This window comes from Cornus florida, unplaced genomic scaffold, assembly GCF_030987335.1.
Source record: "Cornus florida cultivar Cherokee Brave unplaced genomic scaffold, ASM3098733v1 CherokeeBrave_3.0.0_Hap2_Chr01, whole genome shotgun sequence".
NCBI classification, from domain to species: Eukaryota; Viridiplantae; Streptophyta; class Magnoliopsida; order Cornales; family Cornaceae; genus Cornus; species Cornus florida.
This window is the reverse complement of record NW_026775571.1, coordinates 91,746,884-91,761,072: the sequence shown is the minus strand read 5'-3', so window position 1 is coordinate 91,761,072 and position 14,189 is coordinate 91,746,884. Positions and strand designations below refer to the sequence as shown.

The 14,189-nt window shown below is 37.0% G+C and overlaps 1 protein-coding gene and 1 pseudogene across 1 annotated transcript; one reads left to right on the top strand and one right to left on the bottom strand.

The window, feature by feature from the left end:
- The first annotated feature begins 1,933 nt into the window (after positions 1-1,933).
- On the top strand, positions 1,934-7,536 carry LOC132306435 (protein TRANSPORT INHIBITOR RESPONSE 1-like; annotated as a pseudogene).
- A 2,980-nt stretch (positions 7,537-10,516) lies between these two features.
- LOC132306427 (vacuolar protein 8) lies at positions 10,517-12,606 on the bottom strand. Its single transcript, XM_059803815.1, has one exon. It carries the CDS (start codon positions 12,589-12,591, stop codon positions 10,705-10,707), a length of 1,887 nt encoding a protein of 628 aa, XP_059659798.1. The 5' UTR covers positions 12,592-12,606; the 3' UTR covers positions 10,517-10,704.
- Between the last annotated feature and the right edge of the window lie 1,583 nt (positions 12,607-14,189).

The window sequence follows — 14,189 nt, the reverse complement described above, 5'->3', positions numbered from 1 at the left end:
AACATCTTCGGTGCTTGTGCCCCCCCTGTGTTATTTTTATTTTAGTTTTGAATATAATATTTATAACAATTATAAGTTTGCCTTATTAATAATTTTTTGACAAACAGATGTCTCGTAGTCTTGGAATGTTAGACTTCAACTCTATGCATTTACTAATTTAACATCTAGCACTTCTTATCTTGCAAAAAATAATATATATTTTTGACAAAGTCATCTCACCTCCTTGACGCAAAATAGTGTCCCTTCAAAACTACAAATTAAGGAGAAAGGGGCAAAAAAAAAAAAAAAAATCAATAATAAAATAAAAAAACATTGTTATCAAGTTTTATTAAAGCCTGTCATATGAGATGTGACTTTATTTTTACTAGTGGAAGTGATAATGTTATAAAATAATATTCAAAGCATCCACAACCCTTGCCCTTTCCCTTTCCCTTTCATGTACTTTTTTTCCCCTTCCAAACATAGCATGCGGATGGGAATTTGTGATCGATCAGATACAAAGTGATTGGTATCTTAGTTTGAAGTAGAAGATGTCATGATTTTCCCGTCTATAAAGCATCTCTTGATTGTCTATTCCATATCATTCCATTCGGTATTATTTATTCTGCGTTAAATATAAATTACCCACTGGTCAATCGTGTGTGAAGATCATTTTTTTTTTTATTTTTTTTTTTTTGTAATTGGTAATCTTTTATTTACGAAATAGAGGCTAATTTGTACATAAAATAGGAGGTATCATCAATTATAAATTCTCTGCAGAAAAAATTACTGTAGATACGATGGTTATCTTATTTCTTTGGAGAAAACAATTAACATGTAATACCCACATATACAAAAGAATATAGTAGTAGCAAGTTAGTAACATAAGCAAGGGTATGGTCACAATCTAAAGGCAATCTTATAGTGTTAGATTTACCATTGTACTAAGGATAGCAAAAATTTTCTCCCTGGGCCTCGTCTTTTTAGAAAACTAATTATGGAAATGAAACTGCTTTGAAAAACTAAACAGGTTTTAGTATGGTTTCGAGGAAAGGTTGTCCCCGCCTCACTCCGAATATATTATAAATTTATTAAATTATTCTTACATATTATGATATATTACTAAAATAAGTTAATTAAATATATATTAGAGATGATAAAAATTCTCATTCCGACCGGTTCGGCCCCTTATAGTTCTTATCCCGGCAAGCCCCACCTTGTTTGGGGCGGTGTTGAGAAACCGATTATATAAATGGGAACAACGATGGACACTGTTTTGAAAAATTCGGCGAGTTTTGAGCCCAAGTTGTAAAGTAGTTTTTAAATCAATAGATTTAAAAATGATCAAATTTTATTTGCCTCCGTGTGTATAGTTTTGACAAAAGCCCCATACAGAATTCGAAGAAAATAACCATGTTTGTGACATGAAATCCATGGTTGGGATGCTTTCGGCCCAACTCTTCGACTGAAGAGTTGGCCTAAGTGAGAGCATGGTGGGATGGTCTGGGCCCAATATTTCTGCTGTTGAGTTGGGCCAACCCAGAGCGATTCATCCGAGATTTTTATTTATTTTTTTTTTTTTTTACAAACATCAGAGATTTGTTCAAATCTCCAAACTTTCCTTAATCTCTCTCTCTCTCTCTCTCCACATATATATATATACGTGTTTGTGTTTAATATGTCTACGTCCTAATGTCCATAAAGTATAAATCTTGTTACGTACCTTCAAGCTGTTTCTATGGGAGATCTCTCATTTCAGTTGTAGGACTGAAATATATAGGTCTCTCTCTCCTCCACACACACACACACACACACACATATATATATATATATGTGTGTGTGTGTGTGTGTGTGTGGAGGAGAGAGAGACCTATATATTTCAGTCCTACAACTGAAATGAGAGATATATATATATACACACACACACATATTGTGAGTAAATAGTATCGATTATTTTTATAATTATTGAAGCTACTCTGTTAGTAGTACAATATTTGAAGGAACTTTCCTTGAAAACCTCTCTCTAAACCTTTCCAGCACAAGGTTCTACTGTTCTAGCACTTGAAGCATCCCTTGGATTGATTTGATGAGTGATTTCTACTAATTGTTTAGTCAGTATTTCTAAGTTTCTCATTCGAAAAATAATTACTTTTTAAATATGGATCGAAATACAGAGAGAAAAGACTCGCTCGACTCATCCGAGTCACGTTGCTTTTTGCCATTTCCGGACCAGGTCGTGGAACGAGTTATGTCCCTTGTGAAGTCACACAAAGATCGAAGCTCAGTCTCACTTATGTGAAAACATTGGTACAACGCCGAGCGATTGAGTCGGACTCGTGTGTTTATCGGCAACTGTTATTCGGTCTCGCCGGAGATTGTTGTCCGGCGGTTTCCCAAGATTCGGAGCGTGACCCTGAAAGGGAATCCCCCGTTTTCGGATTTCAATTTGGTTCCGGAGAATTGGGGAGCTGATATTCACTCGTGGCTGGTGGTGTTCTCGAGGGCTTACCCTTTTCTTGAGGAATAGAGGCTGAAGAGGACGGCAGTGAGTGATGAGAGCTTGGAGTTCCTGGCAACAATGTTTCCGAATTTCCGAGCTCTTTCGCTTTTGAGCTGTGATGGGTTCAGCACTGATGGCCTTGCTGCTATTGCAACTCATTGCAAGTAAGCATTTTGTGTGTTTGTGTTTGTTAATTAAGCCTTTTTCTTGAATGAAAATTTTAGATTTTGGTTTATATTTCACTGCATTTCTAGCTTCTTTTGTGTAATTTAGAAGGTTGTTTGGGTATGAGATCTGGTAATGTTGTCAGGAATCATAAGAAATGTGTTTATGTATGTGAAATAGTTGATTAAAACTAGGGATAATTACACTTATGTCCACTATAGATTGCTCAAATAACGGAAACCTCTCTTCTATTTTCGAATATAACTTTTGACGTCTCCCCTGGTTCATGTCTTACTAACACTGACCTTACAATCTGACATTGTCTGTTTTTGTCATGCTCGATATTTATTTAAAACCCAATAATGCCCTTAAAGAGCTTGAAAAGACTATTTTGTTCATAAAGAAACATAGAATTTACATTAAAAATAATAAAAGTACAATGGGTATAATATTCATTTAACACCTTCGGATTAAAGTAAACACCGAAAGGGAAAGTCAATGTTATATTTGAAACTATTGAAAAGGTCCCTATCATTTAGGCAGTCTACAAGAGAGCTAAATGTAATTATCCCTTAAAACTATGTTTCTTGAGGTAGTTGAGACTATTGAAGAATAAATGAATTGATTTGGGGTATGGGAGATTTGTTCAATTGTCTTGTTTTTACTGTGAAAACCAAAAGTTTAGTGGAATTTGAAGTGCTTCTACTTTATGTTTTCTTTCTTTTTGTCTTCTTTTTTCTCTGTTGCTTTCTAGATGTCATATCCTGCATATACTAATCTTTCATGAGAGAGTAATTGTAGTAAATGAATTGGAACTCTGCATCTAGTTGTTTTGGCTGTTAAAGTATTCCCATTTTATTGATACTGAGAAAGAATGGTTTGTTTTCAATTTCAATAGCTTTAGGTCAATCGGACTGAAAATGAATTGTTTACAAGTATATAATTAGGAGAAACAAACTATGTTGGATCTGTCATCTGCGGAATGAATCAATTAGGTTAGGCAATGAATTTGTAAGCATATAATTTTGGGAGTGGCCCATGAACTTTATGTGCATGCAGTTTTTAGAATGGCTCAGATTTGATGCTTTCACAAATAGCAGTAGTCTACCAATCACCAGATTTGATGCTTCCACGAAGTTTGCAGCTTGAGAATCATCTGGGTGAGAGCCAGTGAAGATTTCTCCATTTGGTTCAGGGAACCCAGTCTCTAATTGAGATGCGAAAAATCTTAGTGACATACATTCCTCATTAAACTGAAATTCCTTGAGTCTATTCCTTCTGGCTAAATAAAGCAACTTGCAACATTGTTTGACACAAATATAATTGACTTGTAACCAGGATATGCTTTATGTCTTCCATTTAGTTACCTCTACTTGCTGAGATTTTTTATGAGACATTTTCATACAAATGCATTACAATTTGTTGTTTCCTTTTGTATCCAGGTTCTGTGTAGGCAGTGATCTGGATCTTCAACTTGAGTGTTCTTCTATAAATAATCCTTCTAGGTCAAATATTCTACCGACCAGTTGTAAATTAGCCTTCTTAGTTGATCATAAAATATGTCAAATGAATAAAAGTTATACAGCGGAACTGAGCTGATTCTTTTTATTATTATTAAAATTAACTAAAACAATTCTATTTGTTCATGTTACTGATTAGGGATTTATAGTTCCTCAATTTTGTGATTTGGTGACAAGTGACAATGTGAGTATGTGTAATTTCTTTGTGTCACACTCCACTGTTACTTAGTTTGCAGTTTGGATGGAAAAGGACTTCTAAATTTTAATGTCTTGAAGGAACTTGACTGAGCTTGACGTACAGGAGAATGGCATGGATGATTTTGGTGGAGGTTGGTTAAGTTGCTTTCCTGAAAAATTCACATCATTGGAAGTATTGAACTTTGCCAGCCTGAGCAGTGATGTCAGTTTTGATGCCCTTGAAAGACTTGTTACTAGGTGTAAATCATTAAGTGTTTTAAAGGTTAATAAGATCACCTTGGAACAATTATGAAGACTGCTTGTGCGGGCACCTCAGCTAACAGAGCTTGGTACTGGCTCCTGCCACCAAGAGCTCACGCCTACGGAGCTTGAAAGTGCATTCAGCAACTGCAAAAATCTACACACCCTCTCAGGTTTATGGGAAGCCACTTCCCTCTATCTCCCAATTCTATACCCTGCTTGTGCCAGTCTGACTTTATTAAATTTGAGCTATGCAACTCTACAAAGTGGTGAATTCGCTAAGCTTCTTGCTCAATGAACAAATCTGCGGCGCCTCTGGGTAAGTAACTCCAAATTTCTATCTAATTAATTCGTTCCCTTCACAGAAAATATCTTTAGATTTCTATTGAGTAACACATTAAGGGAAAATGTGAAGATGCCTCTACAACTTTTGAATTTGTCATGGGCCATAGCTGGCTCACTACCATTCACCGTCTTATTAATGAAATGGTTCCAATTCCTTGTCTCATAAACGATTAATTGCCCACCATATAGCTTCACGTCAATGATCATTTCATCGTGTCTTTTTGTTGAGAATTTCATTGGACATTTATGAAAATATAGCTTTGTTATCCTGCATTCATCTTCCATTAAACCTAAAAATGCAGATTATGCTGAGTCTTCATTTAATGATGAACTGACTGAGTGATTCCAGATAACTGTAGACTGCATTTCTTTTATTGGTCACAGTGTTGGAAACTTGGAGACCTTGCCCTTGTGTTGGGCACCAATATTTACATGTCATGTTTACATATGGGATTGTACAGGAATGCTGATAGTTTCTCCATGGAACCATGGATGTTAATTGTTGACAATATCACCATCTATGTTTTTTTACAAATGTTCCACTTTTTTGCCAGTGGATTGTGGATCAAGTGTGAGGGCAGGACCAATAATTATCCTGTAAATTTCACAGCTATCAGTCAGTCTACCTTCATAAAAAATTTCCGTAGTTTTTTTTTTTTTTTTCAATGATCATTCTTGATTACCTTTTGGTAAAATATCTGTTGTGATTGGCCTTTGACTAATGAAAAACACAAGTTTGTTTTCTGGATATTGTTATTGCCAGATCGCCTAGCCTTCTTCCATAGTGACTGTGGAAGTAGCTATAGTGTTGTGACAATTGACCGTCCAAAGTTTGTTTAGAAAATCATTCTCCTCCTTTGGTCTTAGTCAGAAGTAATGAAAAATGTTTTTTTGCCGATAATGCCTTGTTTATTGCTAGATTAGTCATTTCATAGTGCACTTTCAACAACTCCAAATTTTCTCCTAATCAGCTTGCCATAAATTTTGGGAAACTATCATTTCCAGTTTGTCCTATTATAATATAGAATCATCTGTTTGCCCTTTTTGTATCAGTAAAGAACAATAAAGTAACCCATGAAGAATGATTTATTGAGCTACACATCTAGCAATCTGAGTAATTCTTGAATTTTAGTTTAACTTGGGGATCTTATATATGCCGTAGATAAGACTAACAGAGAACTTCACAGCCTACACTAAATCAGAATATGTTCTTATGTTCTAGTATCTAAATTCACTTTTTGGTATAGGTCCTGGACACAGTGGAAGACATGGGGCTGGAGGCCTTGGGAACTAGGTGCCCATTGCTTGAGGAACTCCGTGTCTTTCCTGCAGTTCCTTTTGGCCAGGATATCTTCCATGGGGTGACTGAGTAAGGCTTTGTTGCCGTGTCTCATGGATGCTGCAAACTCCGCTATGTTCTCTTTTTTTGCCAGCAGATGACTAATGCTGCTGTGGCAACCATAGTGCAGAATTGCCCTGATTTCACTCATTTCCGCCTCTGCATAATGAACCCGGGCCAGCCAGATCATCTTACAGATGAACCAATGGATAAGCCTTTTGGCGCAGTGGTAAAGACTTGCACCAAACTTCAAAGGCTTGCAGTTTCAGGCCTGTGAACAGACCTCACATTTGAGTATATTGGGAAGTATGCCAAAAACCTAGAAACACTTTCAGTGGAATTTGCTGGCAGCAGCGACTGGGGAATGCAATGTGTGGTAGGAGGTTGCCCAAAGCCAAAGAAGCTTGAAATAAGGGATTGCCCTTTCGGGAATGCAGCACTACTCTCGGGTTTGGAGAAGTATGAGTCAATGTCACTCTGGATGTCAGCTTGCAATGTGACAATGAATGGGTGTAGACTACTGGCAAGGGAAAAGCCAAGGTTGAATGTTGAGGTAATGAAGGATGATGAAAGTGTTGACAGTCAAGCAGACAAAGTTTACGTTTATCGTTCTGTAGCTGGTCCAAGAAAGGATTCCCCACCTTTTGTTCTCACTCTCTGAAGTTAAAAGAAAAAGATCTTGGTAAGCTCTCTTATACACCACACACATTTAGATCAACCAGCAGAGATTAGAGACTCTGGAGATGTGGAATGTTGTCAATCATTGTATGGCAAGTTTTACCATGTGCCTCCTTGGGGCTGTTGTAAGGTGAACATTTTTTTTTTTTTTTTGATAAGTTGTAAGTTGAACATTGAATTGTTTGTTATCAGTTTGCTTTTTATCTCCTCTCAGCGATGATGCAAAGACAATGGAGTTTTTTCATGCATGCATGGATGTTATTATGACTGGAAGTCTGGTGTGGTAAGAGCTCAGAAAAATGCTTGTAGGAACAACTTCTTAAAATTCTTAGAATAGTTTTCAGGAACGTACCATAGAAGACTTTTATGAAATTGTATCCTTTTAATTTTGTTATAGAGAACAATGTTTAGATTTTTTTTTTTTTTTTTGTCGGTGATGGTGGGGAGTATCCCATAATTCACCACCGAGCACATACAGTCCTCTTGTCCTACATTAAATTGGCAATTTTTTTAGTAGACTTTCAAATTGTTCTTTTTTCTGTTTTTTGGTTCTCTGAGATTTTAAAAAATAATAATAAATAAATAAATAAATTTCTCAAAAATGAACCAAGATTTTGTAGGAGTTAAATTGGCAAGGAAAGAAAGCTCAATGAATGCTTCATTATATTAAAGGCATCAACGGACCGTGGCGTGCTTAACTTCTACTGGATTGTGATAACTACCAAGGGAGATTCTTAGGAGCTATGCTAAAACTGAAATTAAGTCCTGAAATTCTTAAAATTTTATTTCATTTGAAGTGAAATTTAAATTAAATATTAGATTTCTTTGAATTGAACTCAAATTATTTAACTTTCTGAAACTAGAGATGGTTGGTTAAACCAGGATCCCCTATTCTTTTGGGAGAAAATATTGGGTGAGTCGGACATACCACTATAAATAGGTGGAACGAATTTCATTAAATAATGTATTTTTATTGAGTTGGCATACTAATAACATAGTATGCCCAGCATACCCAATATAATGTGGAGTGGAATATAATTAATGTCATAATTGATATTTTGTTTCCATATTTCTTTATATAACCAAAATAAAATTATAAGAATATGTTGGCCCCGCTTTTGTAGCAAATTCTATTTGTTCTTCGCCTCTTTTGGGTTGTGGGGCTTACTTCCTATCCCCAGCGAGAGTGGTGGCTAGAATGATTTATTGTTGGGCGGCCATAAGGTTGTGACAACTAAGTTTGTTTTGGGGTCCGAGGCAATTCTCCATACGTTGAACGCGTAACTCCTTCTCTTTCTTTTTAGCGTCATCTACTAATAAGTCTGTGTATGTAATTCTCTCTCTTTCTTTTGAATCAATGCATGCAGAAAAATATTTTCTTATTTCAAATCCACGACTTTGAGGTCAAAATTGAGCAACCTAACCATTTATGCCAAGACCCGCCCTCACAACAGGCTGCAAGCATCTACTATCAATTTCAGAGTGTGTGAATTTTAACAAAGCAATGAAGCATTGCATCCTCAACCTTCCATACATTTTGACAACGAAATAGTGTGTGGAACATATGGGACTCCATGTCCTGTCATGTCCAAAATCAAGATATAAACATGGTCCCAACTCCCATTCCCTCCTATACTTAAATCCGTGAGCAGATGACTTACTTCACAAAGTCCAACCGGTAAATCCCAAGCCGCTTAGGGCACGATAACTCATGCATATTTGTCTCACATATGAACCATACATTTGAGTAAGTCCATCGAAACAACCTCCATGTCAAGAGTAATAAGCTCTCTTTTTATTGACAGAAAGATCAAAAATTTTAGGGTAAAGTAAAAGAGACACTCCTAAAATTTGGGATAAGAATATGCAGATGAAAGTTTGTTTATTTTTGAACAACTACACCCCCTGTGAAATTTGTCATTCAAACAGAGTCTTAAAACATTTAAAAAATCTATTTTACCCTTCACTATTTTTTTAATCTATCAAAATACTTAAATGACCAAATTACCCTCGACACCCAATCAATTTTACAACCGTACAATTAGATTCGCACTTCCACCACATTAAAATCCACAACCAACAACACACATACCCGCCCCCACAACCACCACCATCCCCACCCCCAAACCACCGCCACCATCTACACCCCAACAACCACCCCTACGTATTTCGGCATGATCTAGCACCAATACCACCACCATTCCCATCTCCACCCTCACAACCACCACCATTAACTCATTACCCACAATAAAATCAACACCACAACCCTCACTTATTCACTAGCGTCACCACAATCCACCTACATCCAACGATTCTATATCTCTCCACTACCACCTCCTCCCACCATGGCCACCTTGATGTGTTTGAGACCTCGACAATGGTTCCAGAGATCTACGGCGGACGGTAGAGAGCAGCGGCAAAGGGCGGCAGCGGTGGCAGAGAGTTGGTGATGATCAGCGAGGGGTTAAAGGCACCGGAAAAAAGGCTGAAGAAGGAACGCGTGGGCGCGTTCGGCACGAGTTAGATTCTGGCAGGAGCGTGTCGAGTGCGTGGGTGGTGATGATGAACTCCGTCGTCGCCACCTTGTGTGTGTGTGAGTATATATATATATATATGTATTTTTATATACATATATATATGTGGGTAGGTGTGTATATATATGTATATGTATGTGTGTGTGTGTGTGTGTGTGTGTGTAAATTGGTGTTTCACCAATTTACTTACATATGGCCACCAATTTTGTGTGCCCTATGATCTACAAGACAGTGCTATCTATTGATGGTTGGCATACTAGAAATTTGTTGAAAGTACACCTTCGTTTGCCCTCGTGACATCCTCTTTGAATCTGTGTGACAGTATGTGTGTGTATTGGTATTGGGGCGGAGGAATAGAGAACAGAGAAGAGAGAAGGAAAGAAGTTATGGGTATGAGTTAGAAAGGTCATTTCAATATTCAAATTGATCAATATAAAAGTCAAAGAGTAAAAATGTCAATTTATTACCATTAAGATGTCTTTGGTGAGTGTATCAAACTTGAAGGGGTGTCTTTGTCTAAAAAATAAGTAAATTTTACGTGTATGTTCTTTTTGCAAACCTCGAGAGGTGGTGTTATACTTTATCCAAAATTTTATTAAAATATTTATTCGACTAAATTCAATTCATCTTACAACTTTTCTAGATACATCATGGAAACCAATTCCGATTCACGCGTGTGCATACACATGCACGCACAACACACACACAAATATATATATATATATATATATATATATATATATATATATATACTGAATGCATGATAAGAAAGCCGAGGGGACTAAAATACAAGGAAATACAGAAGGGGTCCGTCTATCATTCTCCTATTTGTAAGCAATGGAAGGAAGACAAAAAATTGATGGATACAACTCACATGCTCATTTAGAGTTTATGTCTTTCCCATGTGCACACTCTAACAAAACCATATGAAAAAAAGATCTTCATAATACCCTTTTCAATGCCAGCTCAACTAAAATAACTACAGTTGCTTTACTGCATACAAACATATGCCAGAGTATAATTACAAAATCTTATCACAAGACCTTTCTTATTTGCATCTGTCTAGTAACACTTACAATCTAAACAAAGATGTGTTCTAACGCAATTTGAGATTTTGATAAACATGTTATGAAATTGGGGAAAAAAAAAAAAAAATGAAGACACTTGTGAAGATATACAGTAGGTGAAGATACAAGAAGATTACATTCAAGAAAACCAGATTCCACTGAACAAACTGCGCAATCTGCTTGATGATAACTTCCTGACAATCTTTTTGGCATCCGAAACTTGAGCCTCTGCAAGCTTTTCTATGTTCTTGACATACCCTGAACTCACAATTTTCTTCCTTCCACTGTTGCTACTAGACAATGACATCAAAGCAGACAACAAGAACTTCTTGCCGCTGGAATTTCCCTCTTCTGGATTGAGCATTTGTAGAAGCAACCCAACATTTTGATCACTGTGCACGAATCGTTTTCGGTTTTTGGGGAGTAATATCATGCTGGAGAGTGCCTCGGCTGCCATTTCCCGGACTTCGAATGACTTTGCTTCGAGCAATTTGACAAGCTCTGGCATAAACCCTGCATCTCCCATTTCTTTCTTGGCCTCAATTGATGTTCCACATAGCCTAACGGACACCTTCAGTGCCAATTCTTGAATCGAAACCTCACCATTGCGAAGAAAGTACGCTATATGATCCAAAAACCCATAATTCATCAAAATGTTCAAAGTGCTTGGACATGAAAAGCACAAATTCACAATTGCTCTCAAGGCCATCTCTCGAGCTTTCAATGAGAATGTTGATATGGGATCCAAAACGCGAACCAGAACGCGAACTCCCCCTTCTCTAACAATCATTTGCCGCGTGAATTCATCCCCGCAGGCCATACTTTGAAGAAAATCCATTGAACTTATCTGTGAAAGTTCATCTTTTGACCTCACAAGCTTAATGAACACCGAAATCGCGCCGTCCTCAACCATAAACCTCTTGATTTCTTCAACCCCGACAAGATTCTTCAACACCCCACAAGCCAAACCAACCAATTCAACACCAAAATCACAATCACTACATATCTTCAACAGTGCTGTCACTCCACCATGAGCCGAAATCGACCACGCATTATCAGAATTCTCTGTTAATTTCTGCAAACACCTGGCGGACCATTCTTTGCCAAACTCATCCCCACTCTCTAAAACCCTAATCAATGGCGCAATAACCCCTGCCCCAATCAACACATTCCTGTATGAATCAAACCCTGCAATGATCGAAACAGCCCTCGCAGACTCTGATTGAATCTGGGTTTCTTGTGAATCGAGAAATTTCACCAAGAGACTAATCAGACTACCAATTTCAACAGCAACTTTCACATACTTCTCATCCTCATCGATGACTTCATTGAAAGCAATCAAAGCTTGTTTCTTCATTTCTGTGCCACCAATTCTCATCCTCGACAACAAGTCCCTGACATAGAACTTCATGTCGTCGCGAGACGCTCCGAGACTGGGCCTCGAAACGACGATGGCGTAGTTGTGTGAAAGCAAACCAGCAGTGTAAATTTCAGAGAGAGACTTTGTGTGTGAGTCGAATTTCGCAGAGAGAATGTCGAGATCGCTTTGCATTAACAGCTTCCCACTGAAGGAAAGGTCGACGCATCGTCGCGCAAGATCGTAACAACTGGTCAGCGTGTCAATGATTCTCTGAACTGTGCCGGAGAGTGATGGGTTGTCGCCGGAGTCGCAGTTTTGGACGGCTGTGAGGCCGGAGAGAAGCTCTTCCAGCTTGATACGTATGGATTGCCATTTCACTGAGAAGACTTTGATTGAATGTGAGAGTGAGATTAGAGAGGATATAAGCTCGATTGCTCGCTGAATACTGGGTTTTCCGGCGGACGATTCCGGCGAGTTTTGGCCGCCTTTTGATTCTTGGAAGCCTTTCTCTTCACCCATCTTCATTTTCAAAGAAAACCCATTTTCCGGGCGGAGGTGGGTCAGATCGTTGGCGAAGTTGGTGTCAAGATTCCGGCCAGTGGTGGAGTTTTGAGGATGAGGGGATGGAAGGTGATTGATGATCTTATCATGAACAGAGAGGCTCATGTGTTTTATACCTCTCATCAAACTGACTTGGGTCAATGCGGGTGTGAATTTACAAAAATATCCTATCAGTTATGTGGCAAAGTCAGTGGTAGAAAAAGGTTACAGGGGTATTTATGTCATTGTGGAAGTAGATGGACGTTTGATCAGTTGGAGAACATCTTCAAGATGGAGGGAATGGAAATGCAATAAAAGTGGACGAAAAGGAGGTGGATGAATATCTATAATTTGATGCATTTACACATGAATTAATTAAGAGTAATGTTAAAAATATATATATGAGTATATTTCAAAGAGACCCTACTGTACTCACATAGGACTCTCTTGAGTATTACATTAGAAGTGTTTATCTGACATACAAATCTCTTTTTTATTAATTAATGATAAGCTGAAGGTTATTTCTGTCTATATAAAAATACGACATTAATATAATCTTAAAACAACACATATAAGCGTGGTAAAAGCAAATATCTCAATATCTATGAAGCACGGACACTTCTTGCAGGGATCCCGTACCAATGTCGGACACTTTTCGGACACCAACACTCGTGTCCGACACTTCTGTGAAGTGTCCAAATATTATTTTTTATTGGACACGCGTGTTCGAGGCTCGGACACACGGTCCGACACTTCTGTGAGACAAAATTTATTTTCTCTCACTCCTCTCTCAGTCTCTCATCTTCTTCAATTATCTCTCTACATGAACAATATATATATATATATATATTTAAGTTACATGAACAAGATTTTGTGAAAGACTGAAAGTATATATGTTTATTCATATACATATTTAGTTCATTATAGTTATGTTTCTTCTGCATATCTTTGTTTAGAATTTGAATTAACTTTATTTTTCATTTATTTTCTGTTTTCTCTTGTCCATATTTTTCTTATAACAGAGATGAAATTATTGAAATTGATTCTGTTCTTTGTTATTGTTTTATTTATCTGTACAAAATTCTAGTAATTATATTTTGAATATATAATTATATATATATATATATATATATATATATATATAATTTTATTGGCGTATCCCCGCCGTGTCCGTGTCCTATTTTTTTGAAATTTGTCGTGTCGCCGTATCCGTGTCGTGTAATACCCGTGTCCCGTATCCGTGTCCGTGCTTCATAACTCAATATACATCAAGTCATTTACATTACATTGCGTTAAATATATATATATATATATATATATATATATATATATATATATCAAAATTAAAAATAAATTAAATTAAATTAAATTTGCATTAGATTGTTGTATTCGGGTGCTTTTCATTGCAAGTGTGGAAGCTATTACCTTTATGTTACTTTCAAGAGACAGAGTGGCATGTTGTGTCGTATTAAGGCTTGATTGCAATGTATCTCCTATCAAGAACTCAAAAACACACTTTTATGTAGTGTTTCAAAAATCATACGAGAATGATATGAACTTTTTAAGGAACTTTGTAGAAATAAGGAATGAATTCTCAATCAAACCAAAAGTTGATGATATATATGCTTTCTTTGTATCTTGTATCAGCCCCAATAATGCAACATTGAAACTTAGTTGAGGTGAATGCCTAATGTTTCCAAATTTGGTTTTATTTTTTTATTTTT